This window comes from Megascapheus bottae, chromosome X (genome assembly GCF_031878675.1).
Source record: "Megascapheus bottae isolate mThoBot1 chromosome X, mThoBot2.hap1, whole genome shotgun sequence".
NCBI classification, from domain to species: domain Eukaryota; kingdom Metazoa; phylum Chordata; class Mammalia; order Rodentia; family Geomyidae; genus Megascapheus; species Megascapheus bottae.
The window spans coordinates 90,710,234-90,736,787 of record NC_143547.1 but is presented as its reverse complement, the minus strand read 5'-3'; the positions used below and the strand labels follow the sequence as shown (position 1 = coordinate 90,736,787).

The window sequence follows — 26,554 nt, the reverse complement described above, 5'->3', positions numbered from 1 at the left end:
ATCCTCATTACATTCCCGCGCCCTCTTCCCCAGAAAAAAACAAAAACAAAAAAGAATTAATCAGTTTTAGTTGAGAAGGGACAAGGAAGGAACAGAGCCCATAAATAGAGACCATGGGAAAGTAGATGTTAGGGGGGGGGCAAAAGGGGGAAGGGGTGGGGGAAGCATGTCAATGAGGATCAACTTCTGACTTTCTGCCTTCGCAAGAGTCCATCTGGCTGTGAGTTGTTAATTTGTAAGCATGAATATTTCCTGCTTTGTCCTCTCCTTTTATCCCTGGGAATGAAGAGCAGGGGAAAGAACAAGTGGCAGCTGTTTAACATCCAGCTCTAGCTGCTTTGCTGACAACAGAGGGAGAAGAGGAATGCATTCATGTTTATTGAGCACCTGCTATCTGCTAGCTACCCAGGAATGTCCACATCACCATATCATTACTACTACTTGGAAGGGGTGTGTGTGAAATAACCCACCCTACAGAGCCACAGCTTGCTGGCAGAGAAATGGGGGAAAAGCCAAAAAGTCCTATAGTGAACTCACTTAGCTTTTCTGTTCATTCTGTTCTGCTTTTGGACAGATGTAGAAGCTAAGAATTCAAATCCCATAGCTAGTTTAGGGTAGAGCAGAGTTTGGGTTCCTGTGTAGCAGAGAGAGAACATGCTCAAGACATACAAAAGGAAGAAAAAAAGAGATGTCTTTTTTTTGGGGGGGGGTTCTGATTTTGCAAGGGTATTTCTATCCTCATATTAGATATTAACCTTGTAGGTACGTTGTATTTCCAGAGGAACTCAATTAAAAAGGCAAATACATTTTTCCTTGGTGGATGCCTACATTGGGGTGTGAGCAGGGGAGAAAAAAAAAGACGAAAAAGAAAAAAAAGAGAAGGGAAAGGCAGACATTTCTAGAGTTCCAACGATAAAATGATAGTCTCACTTGGAATTTATCTTAATGAGCAAGATTCAATCAATGGAAAGTGACAGATAGGATAATTTAAAGTTCAAGTTTCCTTCTGTTTCTTTGTATAAAAGAGAACCAACTTTTTGATCTTTTTTTTCTTTTTTCTTTTTGCTCAGCTGTAATACTGTGCTGCATAAAGAAGATTGAACACCGAATAGCACATTAATATGTTATTGGCATCTTTCTTTTTTTCCTATCGTACATGTTGATTGTAAAACCATCCAGAGAGACTGATAGCTATAATATATTACAGTTTCTCAACTTTAAATTAATTTCCTAACAGTACAGTAGAGCCACATATGCTATGCTCCAAGAAGTTATCTCCAAGTAGGTAATATTCTTTTTCTCTGAAACCTTAGGTATGGTTATTTTATTTATTGGTTAATCTGTCTAGACTTTTTACTTCCCTATGCTTCATTACTCCATGCACTTATCACCACTGCATCTGAAGGATCAAAGCCTGCAGCAGGTAGCCTGAGTGACTTGGTATGCATGCCCCAGGGTAAGTTGCCCAAAGCCTCCTGGGAGCTAGGGGCCAGGGACATGGGAATTCTTCCTCTCTTTAATTCCCAACTTCAGTTCCCAGCTTGAGTTACAGTCAGCCTACATCCATGACCACATAAAAGGATGCGAAGCCACCCAGGCGCTGGTGGCTTAACCCCGCCATCCTAGCGTATTCGGAAGGCTGACAACTGAGGATTCCGGTTCAAAGCCAGCCCAGGCAGGAAAGTCCATGGGACTCTTAACCTCTAGTGAAATATCAGAAAACTGGAAGTACAGCTGTGGCTCAAATAGTAGAGTATTAGCCTTGAGGAAAAAACAGATGCTAAGGGACAGCATTCAGGCCCTGAGTTCAAGCCCCATGACCAGCACGTGCACTTTTAAGTGCAGTGCTCAGTCGCAGTGGCTTCCCACATAGAGTGACTATGATGTTGAAATACACTTGAAGAAGTTAGTGCTGGCAGGGCTGCACTAGCCCCCAACTGTGTCCAATCTTGAAAGGATATAATATTGATTTGAATCTGGGAAAAGGGAAGACATTTCTCAGAAGAATTTGCAAAGATAAATGTTCATTGCTTTCATATGGTACAATGATCTACAAAGCGAGCGACTTGAGCTTTGTAGTGTTCTACACTTGTCTAAATTTTACTGGAAGATTCAGAGACTTAAATTATTCAGAGACAGAGAGAGCAAGCAAGCTGAACATTGCTTGCTCACACCTGTAATCTTAGTTACTCAGGAAGCTGAGTTCTGAAGATGTGAGTTCAAAGCCAGCCCAAGCAGAAAAGACCATGAGACTGTAATCTCCATTAAATCACCAAACATAGCTACAAGTGTGGCGTAAGTGGTAGAGCAGTAACCTTAAGCATGAAAGCTCAAGGACAATACCCAGGTCCTGAGTTCAAGTGTGCGCATGCACACAGACACACAGACACACACAGACACACACACACACACACACACACACACACACACACACACAAAACCTTAAGGTCTTAGTGTATTGTAAGAGAAATGTGCATTTATTTTGTTTTCTATATTATACTTGTTCTCTAAAAGTCTTATTCATGGATATTATATCCATTTAAAATTAAGCATTAGTTCAAAATTTCCAATTAGGACAATGAGAGCTTGGTGTGTGCACGCGCATGTACATACCCTCAGCCACAAGAGAGGCTGAGGCAGGAGGATAAGGAAATGCATTTGAGGCCAGCTCAGGCAACATAGCAAGACCCTGTCTCAAAAACATAGGGAAAGCCTGGTGCTGGTGGCTCATGCCTTTAATCCTAGCTACTCTGGAGGCTGAGATCTGAGAATCATAGTTCAAAGCCAGCCATGGCAGGAAAGTCCATGAGATTCTTATCTCCAATGAACCACCAGAAAATTAGAAGTGGAGCTGTGGTTCAAGTGATAGAACACTAGCTTTGAGCAAAAAGAGCTCAAAAACAGTGTCCAGGTCCTGGGTTCAAGCCCCATGATCAACAAAAAAAGGGATTATAATCCTTTGTAATATGGATGAATTAAAGAAGCCAGAATTTTGAAATGACCTCTCTAGATTCCATGACCCTGCTGTATAAGTACCTTTTTCCAGTTGTTTAAGCAAATAGCAAGCTAAGTAAAGAAATTTTGGAGATGTAATCGAAGTTTCAAATCAGTTACCTGATGATAGGGCGCTTATTCAGGTAAATGATGACTTAATCTTCTGGGTTTTTTTTTTGTTTGTTTTGTTTTGTTTGGTCGGTTGTGAGCTTGAACTCTGGACCTGGGAGCTGTCCCTGAGTTCTTTATTTAAAAGCTAGTGCTCTACCCCTTGAGCAACAGTGCCACTTCTAGTTTTCTGGTGGTTAGTTGGAGATAAGAGTCTCATGGTCTTTCTTGCCTGGGCTGGCTTTGAACCACAATCCTCAGATCTCAGCCTCCTGAGTAGCTAGGATTACAGAGGTGAGTCACTAGTGCATGGCAATCTCGTTTTGTGTGTGTGTGTGTGTGTGTGTGTGTGTGTGTGTGTGTTTAGAAGCAGAGTATATTATTGGGCAGCTTGCAAAGAGCAAGCCAGAGTGGCAGCATGCGAAAGATTGGCATGAGAAAAATTCAGGGTTGCTCACAAAAATAAAAGCAGTCCTGACAAAGAATGTTGGTGGCCTCTAGTCACTGGAAGTGACCCCAGTTGACAGCCAGTAAGAAAATGAGATCCCGAGTCCTATAACGGCAAAAAAAAAATGAATTCTGCCCACACTGGTGAGCTGGAATACGAACTCTGAGTTGCACACTCCATGTTTGTGGCTGACACCTTGACTCGAGGCTAGAAAAGCTCTGGGAAAAGAATGCAGTCACTTTGTGCCTGCATTTTTTTGACCTCCAGAAACTGAGATAATTGAATTGTATTGTTGTAAGTGGCAGAGTTTGTGGCAATTTGTTATACAACAATATAAAATGAATACCCTATGATTTGATTTATGTAAAGTACAAAAGCAGGCAAAAGTAATCTAGGGTGATAATAAATCAAAATAGTAGCCACTGCTGTGGGGGGGGATTATTGACTGGAAATAGGGCACAAGAGAGGCTTTTGAGGTGGAGGCAATATTTTTTATATTAAAGCTGATTATACATAGCTGTTTAGTTTCTGATTATACATAGGATGTGCTTATTCTGTGTTCATTTTTCCATATATATCGTAATTCTAGTTGTTTTTTAAAAATCCAACGTGAACACCACATTTTATTTATTTTTTATTTGTGTTTTCGTTGGTCTTGGACTTGAACTTAGGCCCTGAGTACTGTTTCAGTTTCTTGCTCAAGTCTAGCGCTCTACCACTTGAGCCTTTTCCACTTCTGCTTTTCTGGTGGCTCCTTAAAAATAAGACTCTGATGGATTTCTCCAGTTGTGGCTTTTTGTTTTGTTTTGTTTATTGTTTTTTTTTTGTAGCTAATCAGAGATAAGAGTTTCGTGGACTTTCCTCCCTAGGCTGGCATCCAACAATATCCTCACATCTTAGTCTCCTGAGTATTTCAAATTATAGGGGCAAACCACTAATACATGGCCACTGTTTCACTTTTTTTATTCTATTTTTGTCAGTTGTGGGGCTTGAACTTGGGACCTGGGTGCTGTCCCTGAGCTCTTTTGCTCATGGCTAGTGCTCTGTGACTATGAGCCACAATTCCATTTCCAGTTTTCAGCTGCTCAATTGGAGGTAAGGGTCTCATGGACTTTCCTGCCAAGACTGGCTTTGAGCCACAATCTTCAGATCTCAGCCATCTGAGGGATTACAGGTGTGAACTACCAGCACCCGGCTCCACATTTTATTTTTATGTGTGTCTTTGTAGGTATACTTGCCTGAGATCAAGTTCCCTGACCCCACCCTGAGGCCACTCAACTTAGTAGGGAGCAAGACTGATGTCTAAGTCAGGAACTGGTGGCTCCCACCTGTAATCCTAGCTATTCAAAGACTGAGATCTGAGGATCATGCTTTGAATACAGCCTGGGCAGGAAAGTCCATGAGACTCTTCAATTAATTACAAAAGTAACAGAAGTAGACCCATGGCTCAAGTGGTAGAGCTGCTAGCCTTGTGCATAAGAAACTCAGGGACAGCACCTTGTCCCTGAGTTCAAGCCCAGGACCTGTGCACACACACACACACACACACACACACGCACACGCACGCACGCACACGTGTACGCACGCACGCACGCGCACATACGCACATCCAAAGCCTGGGATGATTTCAAAGTTTATTTTCTATTACAGTTGCCTGTTTCTCCCAAGGCTTTTATGATAGCTATAATGGCATATATGATTATAATGGCATTGTTGATTATAAACTGCGTTTGGGGGAGTGGAAGCCCCTGAGTTCCTAACACTTTGGTGGAAATAGTTGTTCTCTTATTTCTTTCCTTTCTTCGTAGATCTTGCTGGGCATTTGAAGGCATAGTGGGGCAGTCTGGGAGAGTGGGGGCGTGTGATAGGAAGATGCTGTTTCCTGGACATTTGTCTTATTTCCCCGAGGGCAGCTGGCTGCTCAGAGTTACTCACCCAGTCTCTTCTTGAAGGTTTGACTCAGCCTAGCTGCAAGCTTTACTTATTATATGAATTTCAGCTTGCTCTCAATATGATCCCCCTGTAGAGATTATATTAATAACTTTGGTGCAAGCGCTGTAGACATGGAAAGTGAAATTCAATCTCTGTCCAGGAGATTCCAATCCTTAAGACAGAAGGGCCAAAGGCATCTATCGAATAGCAAAAGTCTTACAATGGAGGCAGCTGACTCCAGCCTGGACTGGACTCAGAATTCACTGAATACCGTGGTGAGCCTTTAACCTGACTTTCCAAAGGTACTCAGGTTACTGAGATAAAAGAAGAGCCTGAAGCCCCAACCAGAAGCCTCACAGGACCTTTGAGAAAGGAGGGGGCAGGAAAAAGACTTGCTTGGAGCACTGATTTCTTTGGATCTCGGGAAGTTTTTCTATTCTTTTACATGAGCAATTAGTCGTGTGTGTGTGTGTGTGTGTGTGTGTGTGTGCGTGTGTGTGTGTGTGTGTGTGTGTGCGTGCCAGTCCTGGGACTTGAACTCAGGGCTTGAGCACTGTCCTTGGGCTTTTTCCTCAAAGCTAGCACTCTGCCACTTGAGCCACAGCACCATCGGGCTTTTTCTATGTATGTGGTACCAAGGAATCAAACCTGGGTCTTTGTACATGCTAGTCAAGCATTCTACCACTAGGACAAACTCCTGGCCACATGAGCAATTAGTCTGCAAATATTCTTCAGAGGGACTTCTACTCTGTCATTTTTAGTTTCTTTTCTCTTTTGGTGATGGTCTTGAGGCTTGAACTCAGGGCCTGCATGCTGTCCCTAAGCTTTTTTTTCTTTTCTCAAGGTAAGCACTCTACCACTTGAGGCACAGCTGCTGCACTTTGGGCATTTTAGTGGTTCATTGGCAATAAGAGTGTCATAGACTTCCTTGCCCAGGCTGCTTTGAACGATGGTCCTCAGATGTCCGCTTCCTGAGTAGCTAGGATTACAGGCAAGAGCCACCGACTCCACCTAGCTAACATCTGTTGGTCATCTACTCCCTGTCAGATCTTTTGTGTGGTCCCCTGGGTAGGAAGCTGATATTGACTTGTGTGGTTGGATGAATGAAGAGAGCAGTTAGCAGCAGTAACTTCATTACAAGTTAGATGCTCATGAGTAAGTTTCCTTAGGCCTCAGGGACTCTATTTCCTCATATATGAATGGTGTGTGTGGGGATAACAACTGTCTTGCAGAATTGTTTTAAAAGTCCACTTAGTATCTGGTAACTGTGAAGGCCTAAGACAAAAATGGTATTGTTATGGGGTACTAGAAGGAACTTTTCAAAACTAAGAAGTCATGGTCTTAGTATTTTAGAAGGTTATTGCTGAGTGCAGCAAGTTTCTCATGACATTTCCCTAAAATAACAGGGCTGTGAATGTACTCAGTTGTTCAATCAGCAGTGTCTTGATCTATGCTTTTCTTAACAAAAATGCAAACTTTGGGCTATTTCCTCCAGTAACCTCAGAACATACACTGAGAGCATACTGTATGCATGTATGCCTATCCCCATCTGTATATTCCCACCACACACACACACACACACACACACACACACACACACACACACGAGATGAGATTATTGTGTGTGTGTGTGTATGTGTGTGTGTGTGTGCATGTGTAAAGTGCTGGGGCTTGAATTCGGGGCTTGGGCACTGTCCCTGTGGTTTACTGCTCAAGGCTGATGTTCTGCTTCTGGAACCACAGTTCCGTGTATGGCCTTTTGGTGGTTAATTGGAGATCAGAGTATCATGGACTTTCCTGTTAAGGCTGGCTTCCAACCATGATCCTTAGATCTCACCCTCCGGAGTAGCTAGCTACCATCTCTGTTCAGCTTCCCTACCTAGGATGAGAACTAAGTCTCTTGATCTTCCATCTTGGGGCATGATATGTCATACTTTCTAACTCATGCTTAAACACCCCAGTTCTGGATGAGAATCACAGGAACAACAGTTATAAAAGATTGTAGAATAAGAGAAATCTGAATTCAGCTCTTAACTTTCCTAATTCATAGCTATGGGTCTGTAATATTTATAAAATAAGGATAACAAAAGTCACTGATTCATTGGATTTCTGGGAATGTGAAATAGTACATGTACAGTATATTTTTTGTGCTGGTTCTGGGGATTGAACTCTGGGCCTGGGTGCTATCTTTGAGCTTTGACTCAAGGCTAGTACTCTACCACTTGAGCTATAGTGCCACTTCTGGTTTGCTGGTGTTTCATTGGAGATAAGAGTCTCATGGACTTTCCTGCAGAGTCATGATCCTAAGCTCTTAGCCTCCCCACTAAATGTTTAGTAAAAAGTACCTGAGACATTGCAGATGTTTAATATTGAAGCTCTTGATATTATTTACCCAGAATCTGGGGCTATCTTATTAGAATCTACCAGCTTGTGCCACCATGGCAATCATTATGCAGATTATTCAAGTATGTATCCTTGACTACATGATCTTCCATCCATCAGTAGACGCATTTCTAATCTTTTTTTGAGCCCTTCCAGCAACATTTTGTCTATTTTTCCATTGAAGATATGAATATCATCTTCTCCTTCAACTAAATCTTCCATGATACCCATTAAAGACAACTTTCTTTAGTGCAGAAGATGAATGTGCCAAGAGCCTTTTACTAAGTGAACCTTTTCACAAGTTCATTCTCTCCACTGTTCTAATGTTGTAGCTTTCTGTATTTTAATACCATTTATCACAATATAAATTTTGAAAATACATATTAAGAAAAGAACAAGTTCTTTTCTAGGCTCTTTCCTATCTAAAGTCCAGTGAAGGGCTTTAATAGCCTCTAGTCTGGTATCTCTATTAAAAATTAATTTTCAAAAGCCAGGTGTAGTGGCTCACACCTATAATCCTAGCTACTCAGGAGGCTGAGATCAAATTCAGCTCAGGCACTAAAGTCCATGAGACTCTTATCTCTAATTAATCACTAGAAAACCAAGAAAGGTGCCGTGGCTCAAGGGATAGGGTAGTAGTCTTGAGCTGAAGAGCCCAGGGACAGCACCCAGGCCCAAAGTTCACGCCCCACAACTAGAAAAAAATTTTTGTTTCGTTTGTAACATACATAGTTTTCTATACTGATTTATCTTTTCCTGGCTTATGCTTATAAGCTATTGCCCCCCACCTATTTTTTTTGGCGTTCATGTGGCTTGAACTCAGGGCTTAGGCAATGTCTCTGAGCTTTTTTTCCCTCAAGGCTAGAACTCTACTACTTTGAGCCACAGCTCCACTTTAGTTTTCGTTCTTTTTTTATAGGTTGTAAGACTTGAACTCAAGGCCTGGGTGTTGTCCCTGAGCCTTTTTGTGCTCAACAGTAGTATTCTACTTGAGCTACAGTGCCATTTCTGGATTCTGAGTGGTTCATTGGCAATAAGAGTCTCACAGGGACTTTTCTGCTAGGGCTGGTTTTGAACTAGGATCCTCAGACCTCAGTCTCCTGAGTAGCTAGGATTATAGGCATAAGCTACCAGTACCTTGCTCCACTTTGCTTTTCTGATAGTTAATTGAACCTAAGAGTCTTACAGAGTATCCTCTATCAGGCTGGCTTTGAACCATGACTTGTCAGATCTCAGCCTTCTTAGTATGTAGGATTATAGGCATGAGCCACCAGTGCCAAACTAAGACATTCCCTTTTTAAGACCATTTGAGTACTAAAGGAATGCTTTTCCTGGTAACAATTCTTCTTCCACATTGACATGAGATCTCATTCTCAGCTTTTCTATTTCATTATTCAAAACCAGAATTCTCTTGGAGACTAGTCAGGCAATAGCCGTGATTGTGTTCCTCTAGTGCTGAAATCCCAGAATATGAAAAAATTGGACCAGGCAAGGCTATTCTTGCTTCATTTATGACCAGTATTAAAACGTCCTCCAGCGAGACACTGGTGGCTCACACCTGCAAACCTAACTACTCAGGAGGCTATTATCTAGGATCACAGTTCAAATCCGGCCCAAAAGCTAGAAGTGGAGCTGTGGCTAAGTGGTAGAGCACTAGCCTTGAGCAAAAAGAAGCTCAGAGACAGTTCTCAGGCCCTGAGTTCAAGTGCTAGGACTGGCACCAAAATCAAAGTACATCAAGTTTCAGTGTCATGGAGAGGTCAGTTCTCAAATCAATTTGCTCCCAATCCTCTGGTTTTGCCTTTTCTATTCAAGTCAGTAGAGGCTATTTTTGAGTTTTCTTCAGTGATCTAAGAAAGTTTGCTTCTCATTTAAGCCCTTGTTCTAGTCCTTTGACTCAGTGAGTAGCTGGAGGGTCATCTTTGGTAACGTTTTTGAGCCCACAAATATCCAGGAGTATCTTTCTCTAAGCTCTTCTCATGAGGCAGCAAAGCTTAGACCACAGAAAGCTCCTAAGGAGAGGGCATTTCAAGGTCATCTTAATGCTCTCCCTCATTTTATCCCTAGAGGTCATACATTGAGCTAGAACTAGAAGGGGCTGAAATACTGTTTTGGTTTGTTTTCTTTTTGTGTGCCCTGGGGCTTGAACACAGCACCCCACAGTGCTCAGGGCCCTGAGATTTTGTTGTTTTGCTTTTTGCTCCAGGCTAGTGCTCTGCCACTTTGAGTCACAGTTCTACTTCCAGTTTTCTGGTGGTTCATTGAATATAAAGAGTCTCAAGCACTTTCTTACCCAGGCTGGCTTTGAACCATGATCCTCTGATCTCAGCCTCCTGAGTAGCTAGGATTATAGGCATGAACCACCAGCACCTGGCTTCAAATACTGTTTTCTTGACATCTAGACTACTCTTTTTATACCCTGCCACTGTCACAAAGCCAGCCCAAGGTTCAGTGGATGGATCAGTTTGGCCAGCTCTGGCTCATGCAGGGTGAACTGGCCTTATTTCGAAATCTCTGCTGCTGTGGTTTGACCAGCTGCTCAAATTACAACCCTTCTGGCCAAATCAACCACAAAATTTGAAGTGAATGGAACTGAAAATGAATGCCAAGAGTTTAGAGGAGGGTTGGTCATGTAGGGGCCCTTCTTCACTTTCTGACAGCTCTTGCTCTCTACCTGAGCTCACCAAGCATGTTTGTCCAGTGCCCTGTTTTCTGGACACTTGGAAGTGTCATTTTTCAAGGTTTTTACATTACTCTCTTCCTGGTGTCTCATGGAAGGGGTCACATCCCTGTTCTATTCCTTATTGTGACTCAGGGGATCAGAAGAGTTCCTCCTCTGAAAGACATCAACAGAAAGAGGACTAGTGCAGAGGGACAATGAGAAAAGACTGTAGACAAATTGCATGGAAATAAAATTGGATGCCAGTGTCTCATGCCTGTAATGCTAGCTACAAAGATGGCATTTCAAAACCACTTGAGAAGGGAGCACCAAAAACAAAAGCCAGATGTAGCGTTATGGCTCAAGTGGTGTAGCACTAGCCTAGAGATAAAAAGTTCAAGGACAGAACCCAGGCCCTGAGTTCAAGGCCCAGAACTCGCTCCCAGGACTCACATACACATACATGCATACACACACACACACACACACACACACACACACACACACACACACACTCACACACACCCCAATTGAATAGGAATAAAGTAACCCAGGTTATAATAAGATCCATATGGGCTGGGAGTTTTGCCTAGTGGTACAGTGCTTGCATAGCATGCACAAAGACCTGGGTTCAATTCCTTGGTACCACATGCATAGAAAAAAAACAGAAGTGGTGCTATGCCTCAGGTGGTAGAGCCCTAGCCTTGAGAAAGCCCACAGACAGTGTTCAGGCCCTGTGTTCAAGCCCTAGGACTGGCAAAAGTTAGATCCATGCTAGCCACTTACCATTAAACCTGTGTATGTTGCTATCATAAAAATAAAACAAAAATTTCAAAGATATTCCAAATGAAAATTGGTATAACTATTATTTAGTGAAGGTCTGTTTTACAGTAAATCAGAAATATTCTTTTTTTTTCTTTGTACCAGTTTTGGGGCTTGAACTTGGGGCCTGAGCTGCTTTTTTTTTCTCAAGGCTAGCACTCTACCACTTTGAGCCACAGCTCCACTTCTGGTTTTCTGGTGGTTCCTTGGAGAAAAGAGTCTCACAGACTTTCTGGCCTGGGCTAGCCTTGGTTGTCAGATCTCAGCCTTCTGAGTGGTTAGGACTATAGTGCTTAGTTTTCTCTAGTATGGGTTCTTGGTGTAAGTGTTCAGATCAGTGGATGTAACCATGAACTCCATTCCAGGGCTTTCTTTTAACCTTCACAGCACAGTCTTTTAGTGCATAAAACACCCCAACATTACTTTCCTCTTCCAGTTCCTCAGGCTTCAGGTTTTGTAAAGCTAGATAGATCAGATTCAGTGCCCTTTTTTTGAGGGGGGGTGACTATTGAGAATGATGTGACTAACACCCGCAACTTGTTTGTAATATTAAAACTTGCATTTCGGTGCAATGTTTCATCAAATACTGCTGGTCATTCTCTTTGGAGTTGCGCATAAACCCAGAAGTGAATTGGCTCAATAATTTGCATGCTTTCAATCTTTCTGGAAAAAAGGCCTATTACTGAGACTAGGAATATTAAAAAAAAGTCAAGCTAGGATGACTGTCTTAGACTGAGACTGAGAAGCATATTTGTGTTCTATGCTCTATATCAAGTGTCATACTTTTTTAATATTGCTTCCATTATTTCTGCTTGAATTTGGACAGGGGACTCTATTGTCAGCCTTGTAATACAGGCTTGGAACCGGTCTTTTTTTATTATTGAATTTTTAACATAAGTAAAGAGTACGATTCTTTTTACACTGTCATCCCTTCCCTTGCTGTCTCCCAGTGTTTCCTTCCTGTCCCCCCACACAAGTTTATAGTTCATTTTCAACATAGTGTCTAGTGAATAGCACTGCTGTGTTTGTTCATCCTTTGTCAACACATTTCTGTAACCCCCCTTTACCCAACCAAAGACAAATAAACAAGTAAAAAGATAAGAAAACCAAAACAACAAAGGAAAAAACCCTCTCGTTTCAATTTCCTGGAGCTCATTTTGAAAAATATTACTTTGTATGATCAGATGCACATAGGTATTGTGCTTTTCTGTTCTTATCCTAAGAGTACCCTCCTTTGCTTTCATTGTGTGTGAATGCCTGGAGCCCTGTATAATTTATCATGTCACCGTGGTTTTTTTGTTGGTTTGTTTGTTTGTTTGCCAGTGCAGGGGTTTGAACTTAGGATCTGGGCACTATCCCTGAGATTCTTTTGCTCAAGGCTAGCACTCTACCACTTGAGCTAAAGTACCACTTACAGCTTTTTCTGTTTATGTGGTACTAGCAAGAAATGAGAAGCAAGAGACACATGGGCTTATGGCTTTATTCTGGGACTGAAGACTTCATTGCCAGGCTACTACAAGCAGGAGTGGAGGCAACAGCAGTGGACAGGCGTGGGTGGATTTTAAACAGCATATTAGTAGGCGGTCACATGGGTCACATTACGTGGGCCATGGGAATTTCAGGAGGGGTTGAGTCAGGAGGTGTTATGTGGACTACAGGAATTGGGGGGAGAGTCTCATTTCCAGAAGGAGTATAATGAGACTCTTGCAACTGGCATGGGAATTTGTACAGGAAATCAGTATAGTGTTGGGGAAATAGAAACCTAACAGGTAGAGCGACACAGGATGTGGACTTAACCAAGCGAACTGACTCCAAGACCTTAAGAGTAGCGAGGAATTGAACCTAGGGCTTCATGCATGCTGAGCAATCACTGTACCACTAAGTCACATTCCCAACTCCCAGTGTATTTTAGCTATAGTTTCACATGTGAGAGATAATGTGTGCCATTTGTCTCTCTGAGCTTGGCTTTCCTCACTTAACACAATTTGTTCTAGGTCTAACCATTTCCCTGCAAGTGATATAATATTCTTTTTTTCTTTTTTATTGTGATTAATAGAAGGGTTACATTATATTCACCAGATAGAAGGTGCATATCTTCACAAACATTGATACCCTTTCTCATGTCAGGATCCCCATTTCCCTCCCTCCCTCCCCCCACTTATCTTGATTTCCCCCCTTCCCTATCCAATTTCAAATAACCAATTAAGCACATATAAAATATATCAGATAACAAGGTGAAATAATGTAACAATATGAGATAACCAAGGGATGGCAAAAGAGATGAGAGATAACATAGTATATTAAGGAAAACAGTCACTCATTATATGGCTCTTGTTTCCTTATCCTAGAGTCCTTACATTTAGTATCATACTATTTGGCCTAATGTCTCTAGATTTTGTTCTATTGTAAATCTCTGCTAGGAGAGCCCAAGGTTTCCACTGATTATGACAAATGAGTGATATAATATTCTTAATAATAGACTTGGAATTAGTCTAGTGGCTGCTTTGCTTGATGAGATCCAGTGAGGTAAGGGGTCATAGAATGAATGGAGGACTCAGCCTAACGTTTTCTTTCTAGGATAAGACCCCAAAGCTGGCAGCACTTTGGCCATTGGGATGTCAGATCAGGAAACCATCAGACTTCTTGTCATGCCTAAGAAAGCTGAACCCACAAGCTAGAGTGGGTGGCTTCTTCCTAGTCATGCAGGGTCTTCTTCAAGGCAGGAGATTAGCTTGCTGCAAACCCAGGCCCCATACTCTTGCACAATACCTCTCTGACCAATGCAATGCATGTATGGAAGTGCACTGCTTAGCATGCAAGCCAGGCTGACCTTTATGCTCTCAGAATCATCAGTCTTTTGTTGGAAACCATGGAAAGATGGTACTGAGAAAAGAATCAAAGTCATAGCTCAGACTGTAGAATCCTCCTCGACTCCCATGTATGGAATCCTCAATGTGTAGCACAACTCAGGCAGGTGGAAGAAAGAGGAGATGGAAAAATGAAGGACCAGGCAATTCTGCCTGTTTGCTTCCTTTTGGCCTCCCTTCCTTAATCTCTCCTGGCAAAGCCACATTCTGGAGGATTGAGGCCCGTGTTATTCAGTTTCTGAGTGAAACCAGCTGGGAGCAAGAGGAACAGGGGGAGCAGCCCCAAATTGCCAGATGCCTCCATCCCATCTACTCAAGTCAGGGGTCTGGTGTCAGGAGACAAAGCCATTGAAAGGAAGAATTTTCTACTTCTTAGTAGGGGCCTCTTCCTGAAGGACTCTAATGAAACTTGGGCAATAACCTGATCTCCCCAGAGAGTTTTCTTTTACTTCTAGGACCCCTGGTATGTACATTCCATAAAAACAGATTCATTTCCTAGTCCCTTTTGCAAAGACTTTTTGTTGGTAGGGCTTGAACTCAGAGCCTGGGCACTCAGCCAGAGCTTTTTTTTTTCTCTCAAGACTAGTGCTCTACCCCCTTTGAGCTACACCTCCATTTCTCACTTTTTTTGTGGCTGAGTTGAGAGTCTCATGGACTTTCCTCCCCAAACTGGCTTTGAACCACAATTATCAGATCTTAGCCTCCTGAGTAAGCTGGGATTACAAGTGTGAGCTACCAATACTTGGCTAGGAAAGTCTTTTAAGCAAACATATTCTTCACGGTGCTCTTGTGTGTATTCACCCTGGAGTTTGAGTAACCTATTGGGTCTGAGAAACCCAGTTTGACAATGTCACCTTTCTCTTTTGCTCTGCAGCTTTCAGCCTGACTGACCCTTCCTTTGATTCTCTGCTGACTATGCACATGCAAGTGCTCATGTTCCTTTTCACAAGTTAAATGAGTAAGTCTTACTATTGCTCTTCTCCTCCCTTCCACTTATGGCACCTTGCTCTAGACACCCCACACCCCCATCCTCCCCGCTTCCATCTTAGCAAAGGAATCCCACAGGTAATGGTTGAGGGCTTGAATTAGGTGAGCTACCTGTTTCAGAAACCTTTCCTAGGTAACTACCTAATGTCATTATAATGGTGTTATAATAACAAGGGGATCATTATGTGACACCATTAGGAGAGATCATTACCTACTATGTAAACAAAATCGGTCGGCAAAATGGATGGCCAAGGAGAGATAGGGGCAACTTCCCACTGCTTTGACTTACATCCTGCCCTGCCTTCAGAGGAAGGAGAGCCTGAGGTACCAGCAGAAAGCATAGAGGAGCTGAGGTCTCCATGCACACTGCTGTGTCTGATTCCTTAGTACAGCTAAGCTGTAGCTCAGCATGTGAATGGCATGAAATGATTGGAATGTAGGATCTCCAAGAAGTTTGGGGATTTGTGCGGGGGGGTTATGGGGCTTGAATGCTGGGCCTGGATACTGTCCCTGAGCTCTTCAGCTCAAGGCTACTGTCCCATCCTTGAGCCACGGCCCCACTTCCTGTTTTTCTAGAAATTTATAGAAGATAAGAGTCTCAGGGTTTTGTAGTGCCTGGGCTGGCTTTGAACCACAATCCTCAGATCTCAGCCTCCTGAGTAGCTCAGATTACAGATGTGAGCCACTGTGCCTGGTTTTCTGTTTTACCTGAGATGACAGATATAAGCTATCATGCTCAACCTCTTTTGTTGAGATGGAATCTTGAGGACTTGCCTGCTTTGGATGGCTTGAAAATAAAGTATTTCTCCACCTTTCATATAGCTAGGATGATAGATGTGTGCCATGGCATCCAACTATCAGTTGCGAAGGGGCTTTTGTGAACTTTTCTGCTTAAATTGGTCCGTAACCACGGCTCATGGTACTTTATACCTGTATCTAGACACCAGTGGCCCCAGTAAATTTGGGGACTCATGAACTCGATCCAGGGCTGAGGATTGGGAAGAGAGGTAAGATTAGGGTGCAGCTGTCAATAAATGGAGTGAAAATCCTTTCCTTCATTATCCTGGAACTCAGATGGCAAATGTAAGCTGCCTTAGACAAAAAGAACCTCATGGTTTGGTGTTGCTGAGAACTTCCTATATTTAATCCTCACTGTAACCTAGTTGGTAAAAATGAAGGACATTATGAGTCTTTTTTTGTCTGTCATGAGGCTTGAACTCAGGGCCTGGATGGTGTTACTGAGCTCTTTTGCTCAAGACTAGTGTTGTACCACTTTCAGTTGCAGCTCCACTTGCTTTTCTTTCTTTCTTTCTTTCTTTCTTTCTTTCTTTCTTTCTTTCTTCCTTCCTTCCTTCCTTCCTTCCTTCCTTCCTTTCTTTCTTTCTTTCATTTATTGTCCTTCTTAATGGTTAATTAGAGATACAAGTCTTACCAGGACATTTCTTCTAGGGCTGAATTTGAACTGCAGTACTGAGATCCCAACCTGCTGAGTAGCTAAGATTACAGGTGTGAGCCACTAGTACCCAGCTCAGTCAGTCTTAGTTTACAGCAAAGGAAGCTGAGGCCCAGGATGGCCAAGTTATTTCAGGGCTTTCCAGTAGGAAAGTAAGAGATTTTTCAGGGTTTCTGATCAGTGCTTGGCTTGCTGCTTTGCAATTCAGAGAGAACAAGAAAATGCTAGAGCAGAGTATAGTGAGGGAGACAGTGGCATATCTGCCCCCCACCCCCAGTTTTCTCGAATAAAATGCCTTCATTCCAGGATTAAGATTATAATATGTCTTCCCAGTGGTTCTGGCTCCGATAGCACAGAAACAGCAGTGTTACTCTATGGCATATGTGCTTCTGTGGGGCTGGCTGGGGTGTATACTTAGTCATGGAAACTCCAGTGTTCCTATGATAGCAAATGACCCTGATTTAATAAGTAAGATGGAGACAGCCTGAGTTCTGCACTCAAGATCGTTGTCACTGTATGTGTGCTCCTGCAGCAAAGACCAGAGTCTTTGGGACAAAAGATCTTGAGGATGAGCTGTCCTTAGAAGATGATTCTAGTTTTAAAATGAAGAAATGGCTAGATAGTGCCCATTTGCTGAGATTAAACCCTGAGGTTGTGCTGTGTGACTTTGGGTACACCCCTAGTTCTCTCTGGGCCTTAGTTTCCATAGGGATCCTATCAGCTTGTCTTCCTTAGATGGTCTCACTGTGCTTTTGTGTTTTGTTAGGTGTCCATTCAGTCAATCAACCCTAATAAGTGAAGCTTTCCTTCACATAGGGGGCTTGGTGTAGGCGTCTCAGCAACAAGACAGTCATTAAGAGTGAATCTTTGCTTTGAAAGGCTTCTATTCTCTGTGTGTGTGTGTGTGTGTGTGTGTGTGTGTGTGTGTGTGTGTGTGTGTGTGTGTTTGGTCATGCTTTCTTTTCATGCTGACTTACCTTTGCAGAAAATGCCCCTGCTTCCGTTGCAGAATGGAAATTGGCAAAGAGAGAGGGAAAGGCTCCCACTTGCGCCTTTGCTATTTTAGGGGAGCTTGAAATTACGATCCCCCAGTGGACGTGGTGCGCTTTGTGGAGTGACCTCCGTTCTCCACCACAGGAGAAAAACCCCCGGCTCCAGCTGTTGGGCGTGAGACATTATTATATAAATTCAAGCTCTCTGCTGATTCTTAGTACCGTGAGTTGCCTGAAGGGGGGAATGGCACTGCCTGCGTGTGCAGTCCGGGCGCTCGGGCCGCCCCCGCTGCAACGGGAGCAAGGAGTGCCCGCCCGCGCCACCTGTCCCCGCCGGCATTCCAGAGCAGAGGCTGAATTGGCACTGAGCCTGTCCGGATCGGGGGCTGCCTCAGTCCGAGCGGGCCGTCTTAGGGGTGTGTCTCACACATTCAACTCCCAGCCGCTCCTGGAAGAGCCCCTCAAGGCGTCTTCCTCACTGGCGGGAGCTGTTCGCGCCCCGCTCTTTGCGCTGCTGCCCCGAGGCCGCCGCAGGCGGATGCAGGACTTCAGGAGACGCTGGGACCTGGGCTCCCTCTGCCGGGCCCTGCTTACTCGGGGCCTGGCCGCCCTGGGCCACTCAATCAAGCACGTGCTCAGTGCGATCTTCTCCAAGATCTTCGGCCCCCTGGCCAGGTAGGTCTGAGCACTAGCGGGGCTCGCGTTCTTTGGATCAGGGACGGAGTCGGGGGCCGCAGGGCACTTAGGAAGGGGTGGAAGAGCAGGGGTGAAGGGAAGGAAAGGCTCAAAGTTCCACTTAGCCGATTCTGCTGGGTGTTTCGGGGGCTCCGGATGAGCCGGGCGGCAGTGCGCGATCGAGTACGCTGCAGCCCTTCTGCACAGTTCAGCCGGCAAGGGCAATCCCACGTTCCCGCTTGCTAGTTCAGCTGCGGCTTGAGCTCCTTCCCTGAAGGGAAGTACGAACACGGGGGTTCCCAGTTCAGGAGGGTGAGTAAGTGGGCGCGTGAGTGGGGATCTGGGTTTTGGGACGCTTGGGGACAGAGTCCTGCCAATCCAGCAGACAGCCGTGTGAGCGCCAAAGGGGTCCGGGGTCACGAGATCAGTGTGTGTGTGTGTGTGTGTGTGTGTGTGTGTGTGTGTGTGTGTGTGTGTGTGTACGTGTGTGTGTGTGTGTGTTGAGGGGAGTAAAGTCCACTTGGGTAAGCGGCATCAGGATGGGAACCCCACAGTGGAGATCTACAAGCTTGGGGGGGGCGTCTCACATGGGGGCGGGGAGACACAAGTTGGAGAGTCAAGTGATCCAGACCACAGCAAGTTCTGCGGGAATGATTCTGGGGGTGGGGGTGGCGGTGGGGGGATTTTAGGAACCTTGGCGGGGGAGATGGGCCAGTGGCCAGAAGGAAGGAGTGGGGTAAGGGGGTGGGGGTGTGCGGCAGAAGCCACAGCGCTGAGCCTGCCGGGAAGAAAGCGAGGACGGGCGCCGCTGCTGCTGTGGAGTACTGGGTGCGGAGGGGAGGGGGACCGGGCCGGACGGCGGTGCTGAGTGGCGGGGGCGGTGCGGGGCGCGCGTGAGCGCGGGCTGAGCTGTGGGGGGGGGATTGACGTAACGAGCTTGGGTTTCCCCCAGCGTCGGGAACATGGATGAGAAATCTAACAAGCTACTGCTGGCTTTGGTGATGCTCTTCCTATTTGCCGTGATCGTCCTTCAATACGTGTGCCCCGGCACAGAATGTCAGCTCCTCCGCCTGCAGGCATTCAGCTCCCCGGTACCGGACCCTTACCGTTCGGAAGATGAGACTTCCGCCAGGTTCGTGCCCCGTTATAATTTCAGCCGAGGTGATCTCCTGCGCAAGGTAGACTTCGACATCAAGGGCGATGACCTGATCGTGTTCCTGCACATTCAGAAAACGGGAGGCACCACTTTTGGCCGTCACCTAGTCCGGAACATCCAGTTAGAGCAGCCTTGCGAGTGCCGAGTGGGGCAGAAGAAATGCACTTGCCACCGACCTGGTAAGCGGGAGACCTGGCTCTTCTCCAGGTTCTCCACGGGCTGGAGCTGCGGGCTGCATGCCGACTGGACTGAGCTGACCAGCTGCGTGCCGGCTGTGGTGGACGGCAAGCGAGATGCCAGGCTCAGACCATCCAGGTAAGTGTTTGCCTCTGCACCAGAACCCATCTCCTAAGTGGCAGGACCAAGGAGATGTGCGGGCTGGGCTGGCTGAATGTGGGAAACGGCTGCTGGCACCTCTGTGGCAGCCAGGGCACACCTTGATGCCCTGGCAGTTGGGCGAGTAGCTAAGCAGAGTGGCGTGCCCCATACACACACCAGATCACCCCATCTGTCAATCCCAAGCTTGGCCTTGTTTGATGGTAGAGAATGCAATGGGAACAGGCACCACTCTGCTTTGGCCAGTTGGGGAGACAGCAATCTGAAGAGCGTGGAGACCCCTAAAAACTGTACTCTGCATGCACTCTCTCTACATCCTTTTCTTCTTTCCTCTGTACCCTTGTTTTCAAGCCTCTTTCCCCTCTCTCTTTCTTCTTCCTCACCCTGCATCATCTTTCTCCTTCTTTCTCTCCTTTTATTTCTAGCAAGAAAATTTGCTCCCTTTTTGTCTTTCCAACATTGTCTGCTTCTGATGGCTCCTTTTCTTTCCTTCAGCTGTTTTCCTCACCCACTTTTCTTCTAGTTCTTTCTCACCTTTCAGGTTCTTTCATCCTGCTTTACTTGTATCCCTTCTTGCGTCTATACCTTGTGCTCCTCAGGACAGTGGTGTCACTCTGAGGTTGTTTGTGAGTACCCTGGGAGAGCACCCAATTCCCAGCCTGTGTCCCACACTACTGGCTGCAAGGAAAGCATCTGCAGTGCTTTGCTAGCATGGCAGACGTTCGCTGAGAGGCTTTTGTACACCCCATGTGAGGGTCAGACACACGAGGCATCACATACCTGAGCCTCAGCATAGGGCACTTCCAGCCTTGTTTCGAGGAGTGTGCATCTGTTTCAGACAAAGCTGATTTATGAGTAGTCCATCCGTAGCCAGTAGAATGTTTTCTTCTTTCTAGCTGCAGTCTCCAGTTGCTGGACATCATGGAATGCTATAAAGGGGACCAAAGGAGTTGTTGGGATTTTTTTGGGGGGGGGGAGTTCCTCCAACTAGGAATACTGTTTGATGGGCATGCCTCGAACACATGGGCCAGAGTGTACAATTTGGGGAATAGACAAGGTACATTTTGTCACACCAAGGAGTCTTTGATCTGGGTCATCTACATGAGCAAGGATGTGGCCGAGGCTCCTTCCTCCCCATTTGGGTGACTCAAGGGGCCCTTAAAGCTTCAGTGGGTGCTTCCCTGGACCCCCCTAGTCTTCCCCCATGAGGGGTACTCAGAGCTCTGGCTAGGGCAGTGGGGCCCATCAACTGTGACTGGTTTCTTTGGTGTAGCTGCAGTTAATGCAGTCCTTTGACTGTCTCATCCCTTCCCCTCTTCTTGTTCCACTGACATTGCTCTTCCTGCAGATGACAGCAGCCTTTCTCAACTGCTTGAATTCTAGTAGAATCCGGTGACCTTTCCTATTTTGTTTTCCTATTCCAAAAGAACCTTGGCCTCAGAAAGTTGGCCTCCTCAGTTCTTAACAAGAATTGTATAAAAGTCATTGTGCCAATAACATTTCCTTGTTTAAGATTGTTTCAGACCATTTGACAGTATTGAAAACAATCTCCTGCTGGAAGAGTTTTTGTAGGTGTACTAAGGATTGGTGATAAAAAGAAAAACAACCCTGCTCATTTGGGAAAAAATAGAAGTCGGTAGCCACAACAATGTCAGAGAAGTAATCATAAGGTATTGACTGCTAAGTAAGCCATAGACTCTTCTGAATTTCCCTCGGGTAGTTGTGCCTTTACCAGTTTTTTTTGACATGGGAAGGTTAGGATATGATGTCTATGAACCCAGTATTCATGTCACTGTAATTAGCTGTTTGGTAACTATTGTCCTCTTACAAATTCCTTCAGATATTTTCTATAAAGTAACCAGTACTCTTCAAAGCCCCTGGGATTGTGTGAAATTGAAGCAAAATTATTTGTAATAAAATAGGATTTTTGTAGACACCAACAGACTGGTACTACAGTGCCATCTAGTCTAATGAAAATAGAACCACGTTTGGAAAGATCCAGACTTAACTGGCTTTTTTGGTATTTGCAACAATGAAATAAGATTTCCTAGAGAAACATATTGCTACCTCAAGGGCATATTCTTTTTCTATTCATTTCCCAGAAATAGTCATCTTAGAAAACAGTGCTAGCCCAAGGCAGTGAGAAATTCTCAGGATGGTGGCACATCTCCCCTTGCAGGATCAGTTTTGTGTGTCCTGACAATCTTTAGGAAAGAGCTGAGGTGTGCATTCCTGTGTGAGACGTGACCAAGTGTGGGGAGGGGAAGGATGTGAAAAATGTTGTTGCTACAAAGGCAACCGTATGGGCAGTGATTCACAGGGGTGAGAGGTGGGCCTCAGGGCAGGAGAGAGTCAGCCTTCTGCCTCCATGCCAGCTGGGAAGCTCTTGCTTCTGCTGATCTGCAGGTAACAGCAGCTCAAACTGGCTGGTTTGGGAGTTCAGACACCTGGGAATTAGTTCTAGTCCAGCTGTGAACCAGCTGTGTGACCTTGGACCAGAATCTTTGTGGAATGCACACCCAGGTTGATGAGAAATTTTCAATTTGTTATCTTGTTTTTCCTCTGTAAATGTGGCCTGTCTTTTGGAGGAAGGCAAAGGGGACAAAAGGGTTCACATTAATCAGAGGAGTATAATGCCAAAGACATTCAAGGACTTCATGAAGGTCACCAAGATGGTGAGTGGTAAAGTAGGTCTAGACCAAACTGGATTCCTACTTTACCACACCTCTGGAGCTTTTGACTGAACCTTGATGGACAGAGTTTTACCAACCCACACTGAGATACTTCCTATTAGCAATCATCACAAAGTGAACATTCCATACTTGGTAGCTGATGTGATTTGACTAAATCATTGCTATCATCAGTAAATTTACACATGAGGGTTGACATGAGTGATTGGACTAGGGTTGCCACATCCACTGGGAGAGAAAATTTCTTTTTTTCCTTTTCCCTCCCTTCATCCCTCCCTCCCTTCCTCGCTCCTTCCCCCTCCTTCCTTCCATTCTCTCTCTCCCTTTTCCCCTCCCTCTCTTTCCTTCCTTCCTTCCTTCCTTCCTTCCTTCCTTCCTTCCTTCCTTCCTTCCTTCCTTCCTTTCTTCCTTCCTTCCTTCCCCCCTTCCCTCCTTCCCTCCTTCCCTTCTTCCCTTCTCTCCATCCCTTCTTCCTTTCCACTGGTTCTGGGGCTTGAACTCAGAGCCTGGGAATGCTCATTGACATTTTGTGCTCAAGTCTAGTGTTCTACCACTTGAGCCACAACTACACTTCTGCCTTTTGACTTGTTATTTGGGCATCAGTCTCATGGACTTTCCTGCCTAGGCTAGCTTTGAACTGTGCTCCACAGCTCTCAAATTCCTAAGTAGCTAGGATTACAGATGTGAGTGGACCTGGCTCAGGAGAGCAGATTTCTCTACTCCACACATTTTATGCTCATTAGGAGTGGGTCTTGTGGCTAGATTGCAGAGACATCTCTCACTGTCATGTTGGAAATCCTTGCAGGATAAGGGGGGTGGGCAGGCCCTAGAGCCAGATTATTGGGCATCATTAGGAGACTTCGGCAGTGACAGAGAACATTTGCTGATCCACACTCATTTATCCACATGAGTGAGATCACAAGAGGCTGTTGTGGCTGCAAGCTAAAACCTTGAAACCTGCTCCTATTGCTTCTCTGGCTCTGTGGATGGCAAAGTGCTGGGTGATATCAATGCTTAATAGAAGTGACTGTGATCACATTGCTAATAGAAGGAAGAAAAGAAGAGGAGAGGAGAAGAGAGGATGAGACACTGGCAAAAGACATACTTTGTCTATTAAACGAATATTTCTTAAACACAGATTAAAGCCCTAGTTCATCTGTTCTGCTTCTCAGTATGTTGCATGAGGTCAAAAAAAAAGTCCTGCTCATTTTAGAATGGCTAAGACCATTTAAAAATGTATCAAAACATAGTTGCGCACCAGCTGTTGAAATTCCCCAATCTGACGGGCTTTTCTCAGGCCAAATTCTTTATGTTTGTAGTCAACTCTAGCATCCACTCGGTCTGTGTGGGAGGAATTTAGAACTGGGAAGGAAATCACACTAGGCCAGCTCTTCTCTACTTGGTGTGCTGCTGGCTGGCACCCAGGGATTTTGTAGAGCCAACGGCTCTACAAGTTAGAGAATCTGATCAAATGTACCCTGTATTTTAGCATCTGTGTGTGTGTGTGTGTGTGTGTGTGTGAGAGAGAGAGAGAGAGAGAGAGAGAGAGAGAGAGAGAGAGAGAGAGAGAGAGACAGAGAGAGAGACAGAGAGAGAGAGAGAGACAGAGAGAGAGAGAGAGAGAGAGACAGAGAGAGAGAGAGAGAGAGAGAGAGACAGAGAGAGAGAGAGAGAGAGAGAGAGAGAGAGAGAGAGAGAGAGAGAGAGAGAGAGAGAGGCCAGCCATAGGGAAGAGAAACTAATTGTTATCTAAAAGTCCAGGAAGGTGTTCCTGACAGGAAAGCACTAAAAGGTTTTTGTTTAGATGGAGAAAAGCTTTCTCTTTTTGGGTCATCCATTCATTAAAAATGTGGTAAAAGCTTTCTTTCTCCACTCCCCCCCATTTCTTTGAAATGGTGGCTCTAGTCTAAAAGAGCTACTAGTATAGTGTGTGTGTGTGTGTGTGTGTGTGTGTGTGTGTGTGTGTGTGTGTGTCTTCAAGCCTGCACTTGCACTCTTTCCCTTTCTTGGTTTTGCAGGCAAGATGACACAACTTGTGATACAGGATGAGGAAAGGAATGAATGGCCAGCAGATACAGCCAGCAGAGCTGGACTTATATTCAATCAGGCTAAGGGCACTTAGGCTCTAACTTTACTTAGTTGAGAATGCCTTTCTTTGTTCTTTTTGTTTTTTTTCCCCCTCAGAGCCTGAGTACTGTCCCTGAGCTTTTCCCTCCCTCCATCCCTCTCTGTTTCTCTCAGTTTTCTTTCTTTCTTTCTTTCTTTCTTTCTTTCTTTCTTTCTTTCTCCTTCCTTCCTTCCTTCCTTCCTTCCTTCCTTCCTTCCTTCCTTCCTTCCTTCCTTCCTTCCTTCCTTCTTTCTTTCTGTTCAAGGCTAATGCTCTACCTCTTGAGTCACTGCTCCTCATGGACTTTTCTACCAAGACTGACTTTGAACCACAATCCTCAGATCTCAGCCTCCTGAGTAGCTAGGTTTACACTAGTAAATGATTGAGGATGCCCTTTTCCAGCCATCTTGTAATGTCTGTGTCAGTTTTAGTGTCATTGCAATACCATATGTGACACAAAGGCCTTAATGAAGAAAAGTTTACCTTGGATCATGGTATCACAGAGTTTAGTCCATGGAAGCTTGGTAAAATATGAAGTTCTTTATCTTCGGATGGGCAGGAAGCACCTTCTTTCTTCAGACAGTCTCCACTTCCTCAGATTTCCACCTCTTCCCAAACTACCACCACCAGTTAAGGACCAAGCATTCAACACAGGAGTCTGTGCAGAATATTTCATGTTCAAAGCCATAACATTACTGGGTGCCAGTGGCTCACGCCTGCAATCTTAGCTACTGAGGGGGCTGAAATCTGAAGATCGTGGCTCAGGCCAGCCCTGGCAGACTGTAAGACTCCTACCTCCAATTAACAACTCAAAGAGTGGAAGTAGAACTGAAGCTCAAAGTGGTAGAGTGGTTGCCTTGAGCAAAAGTGCTCAGGGACAGCGCCCAGGCTCTGAGTTCAAGACCTACAACTGGCAAACACAAAAACAAGGAATATCCTAAAGCTATAACACTATCCTATTTTGTGTGTTTACATGTGTTCTGTGTGCATACATGTAAAAGAAAAATCAGCTAACCAGCCAGCCAGCCAACTAGACAGACAGACAGACAGACAGACAGACACATACAGAGAGAAATCTGCCATGACAACATTTGTACAATGCCAGCAGTATTTGCATCCTTTGTTGATGACAGAGGTTACTGAGAATTAAGTTCTCTCCATAAAATTTACTGGTATTATGTGTCATTTAAAATTTTAAAGCTTCTTTTGTGTGGATATCAGACATTGCTTTTGATAGTGTGAAAATGACATTAAAAGAATAGTCATGCCTTCCTTCTGTCATCAAACAATATTTTATGAAACTGTCCATCATATTCCAGAAGGAAAATATGTCATCCTTGCTCTTTGGGAGCTTCCAATAGAACAGAACAATTTGGTACTTTAGATATTTAATAAAGAAGATGGATTTTGTTTGAAAACAAATCTGAAAATCAATAATGTCTTTAAAATGTCAAATGCTACCTGGTTGCCGATGGCTCACACCTGTAATACAAGATCTGAGAATCGCAGTTCAAAGCCAGCCCTGGCACAAAATACCATGAGACTCTTATCTTCAATCAACCACCAGAAAGCATAAGTGGCACTGTGGCTCAAGTGGTAGAGCACTAGCCTTGAGCGGAAGAGCTCAGAGACGGTGCCCAGGCCCATATTTCAAGTCCCATGACTTACAAATAAAGAAAAGAAAAGAAAATGTCAAATGTTTATCAGAAGATATTAAACACAAGAAAACTTTCTATTTGGCCAGGGGTTTGGCCTAGTGGTGGAATGCTTGCCTTGCATACATAAAGTCCTGGGTTTGATTCCTTGGTACCACATACACACAAAAAATGGGAAGTGGTACTGTGGCAAAAAAAAGGAAACTTCTATTAGGTAGGTTGTAGTTTAGGTCTATTCAGCAAACTTGGTGGTGTTGCTATTATTTCACCAGCATGGTGCTCACAGTTGGA

General features: G+C 44.6%; 1 protein-coding gene across 2 annotated transcripts in view; it reads left to right on the top strand.

Annotated features, from left to right (window-relative positions):
- Positions 1-17,888: 17,888 nt before the first annotated feature.
- Hs6st2 (heparan sulfate 6-O-sulfotransferase 2) overlaps positions 17,889-26,554 on the top strand; it is a 283,181-nt gene continuing 274,515 nt past the window's right edge. Inside the window, exons 1-2 of one of the 2 annotated variants that reach the window (XM_090326023.1) lie at positions 17,889-18,319; positions 19,272-19,794. In XM_090326023.1, the coding sequence (XP_090182149.1) occupies positions 17,889-18,319; positions 19,272-19,794 (954 nt within the window). Of the gene's footprint in view, positions 18,320-19,250; positions 19,795-26,554 lie in introns of those variants that run through there. The other variant, XM_090326024.1, reaches the window with a different exon arrangement.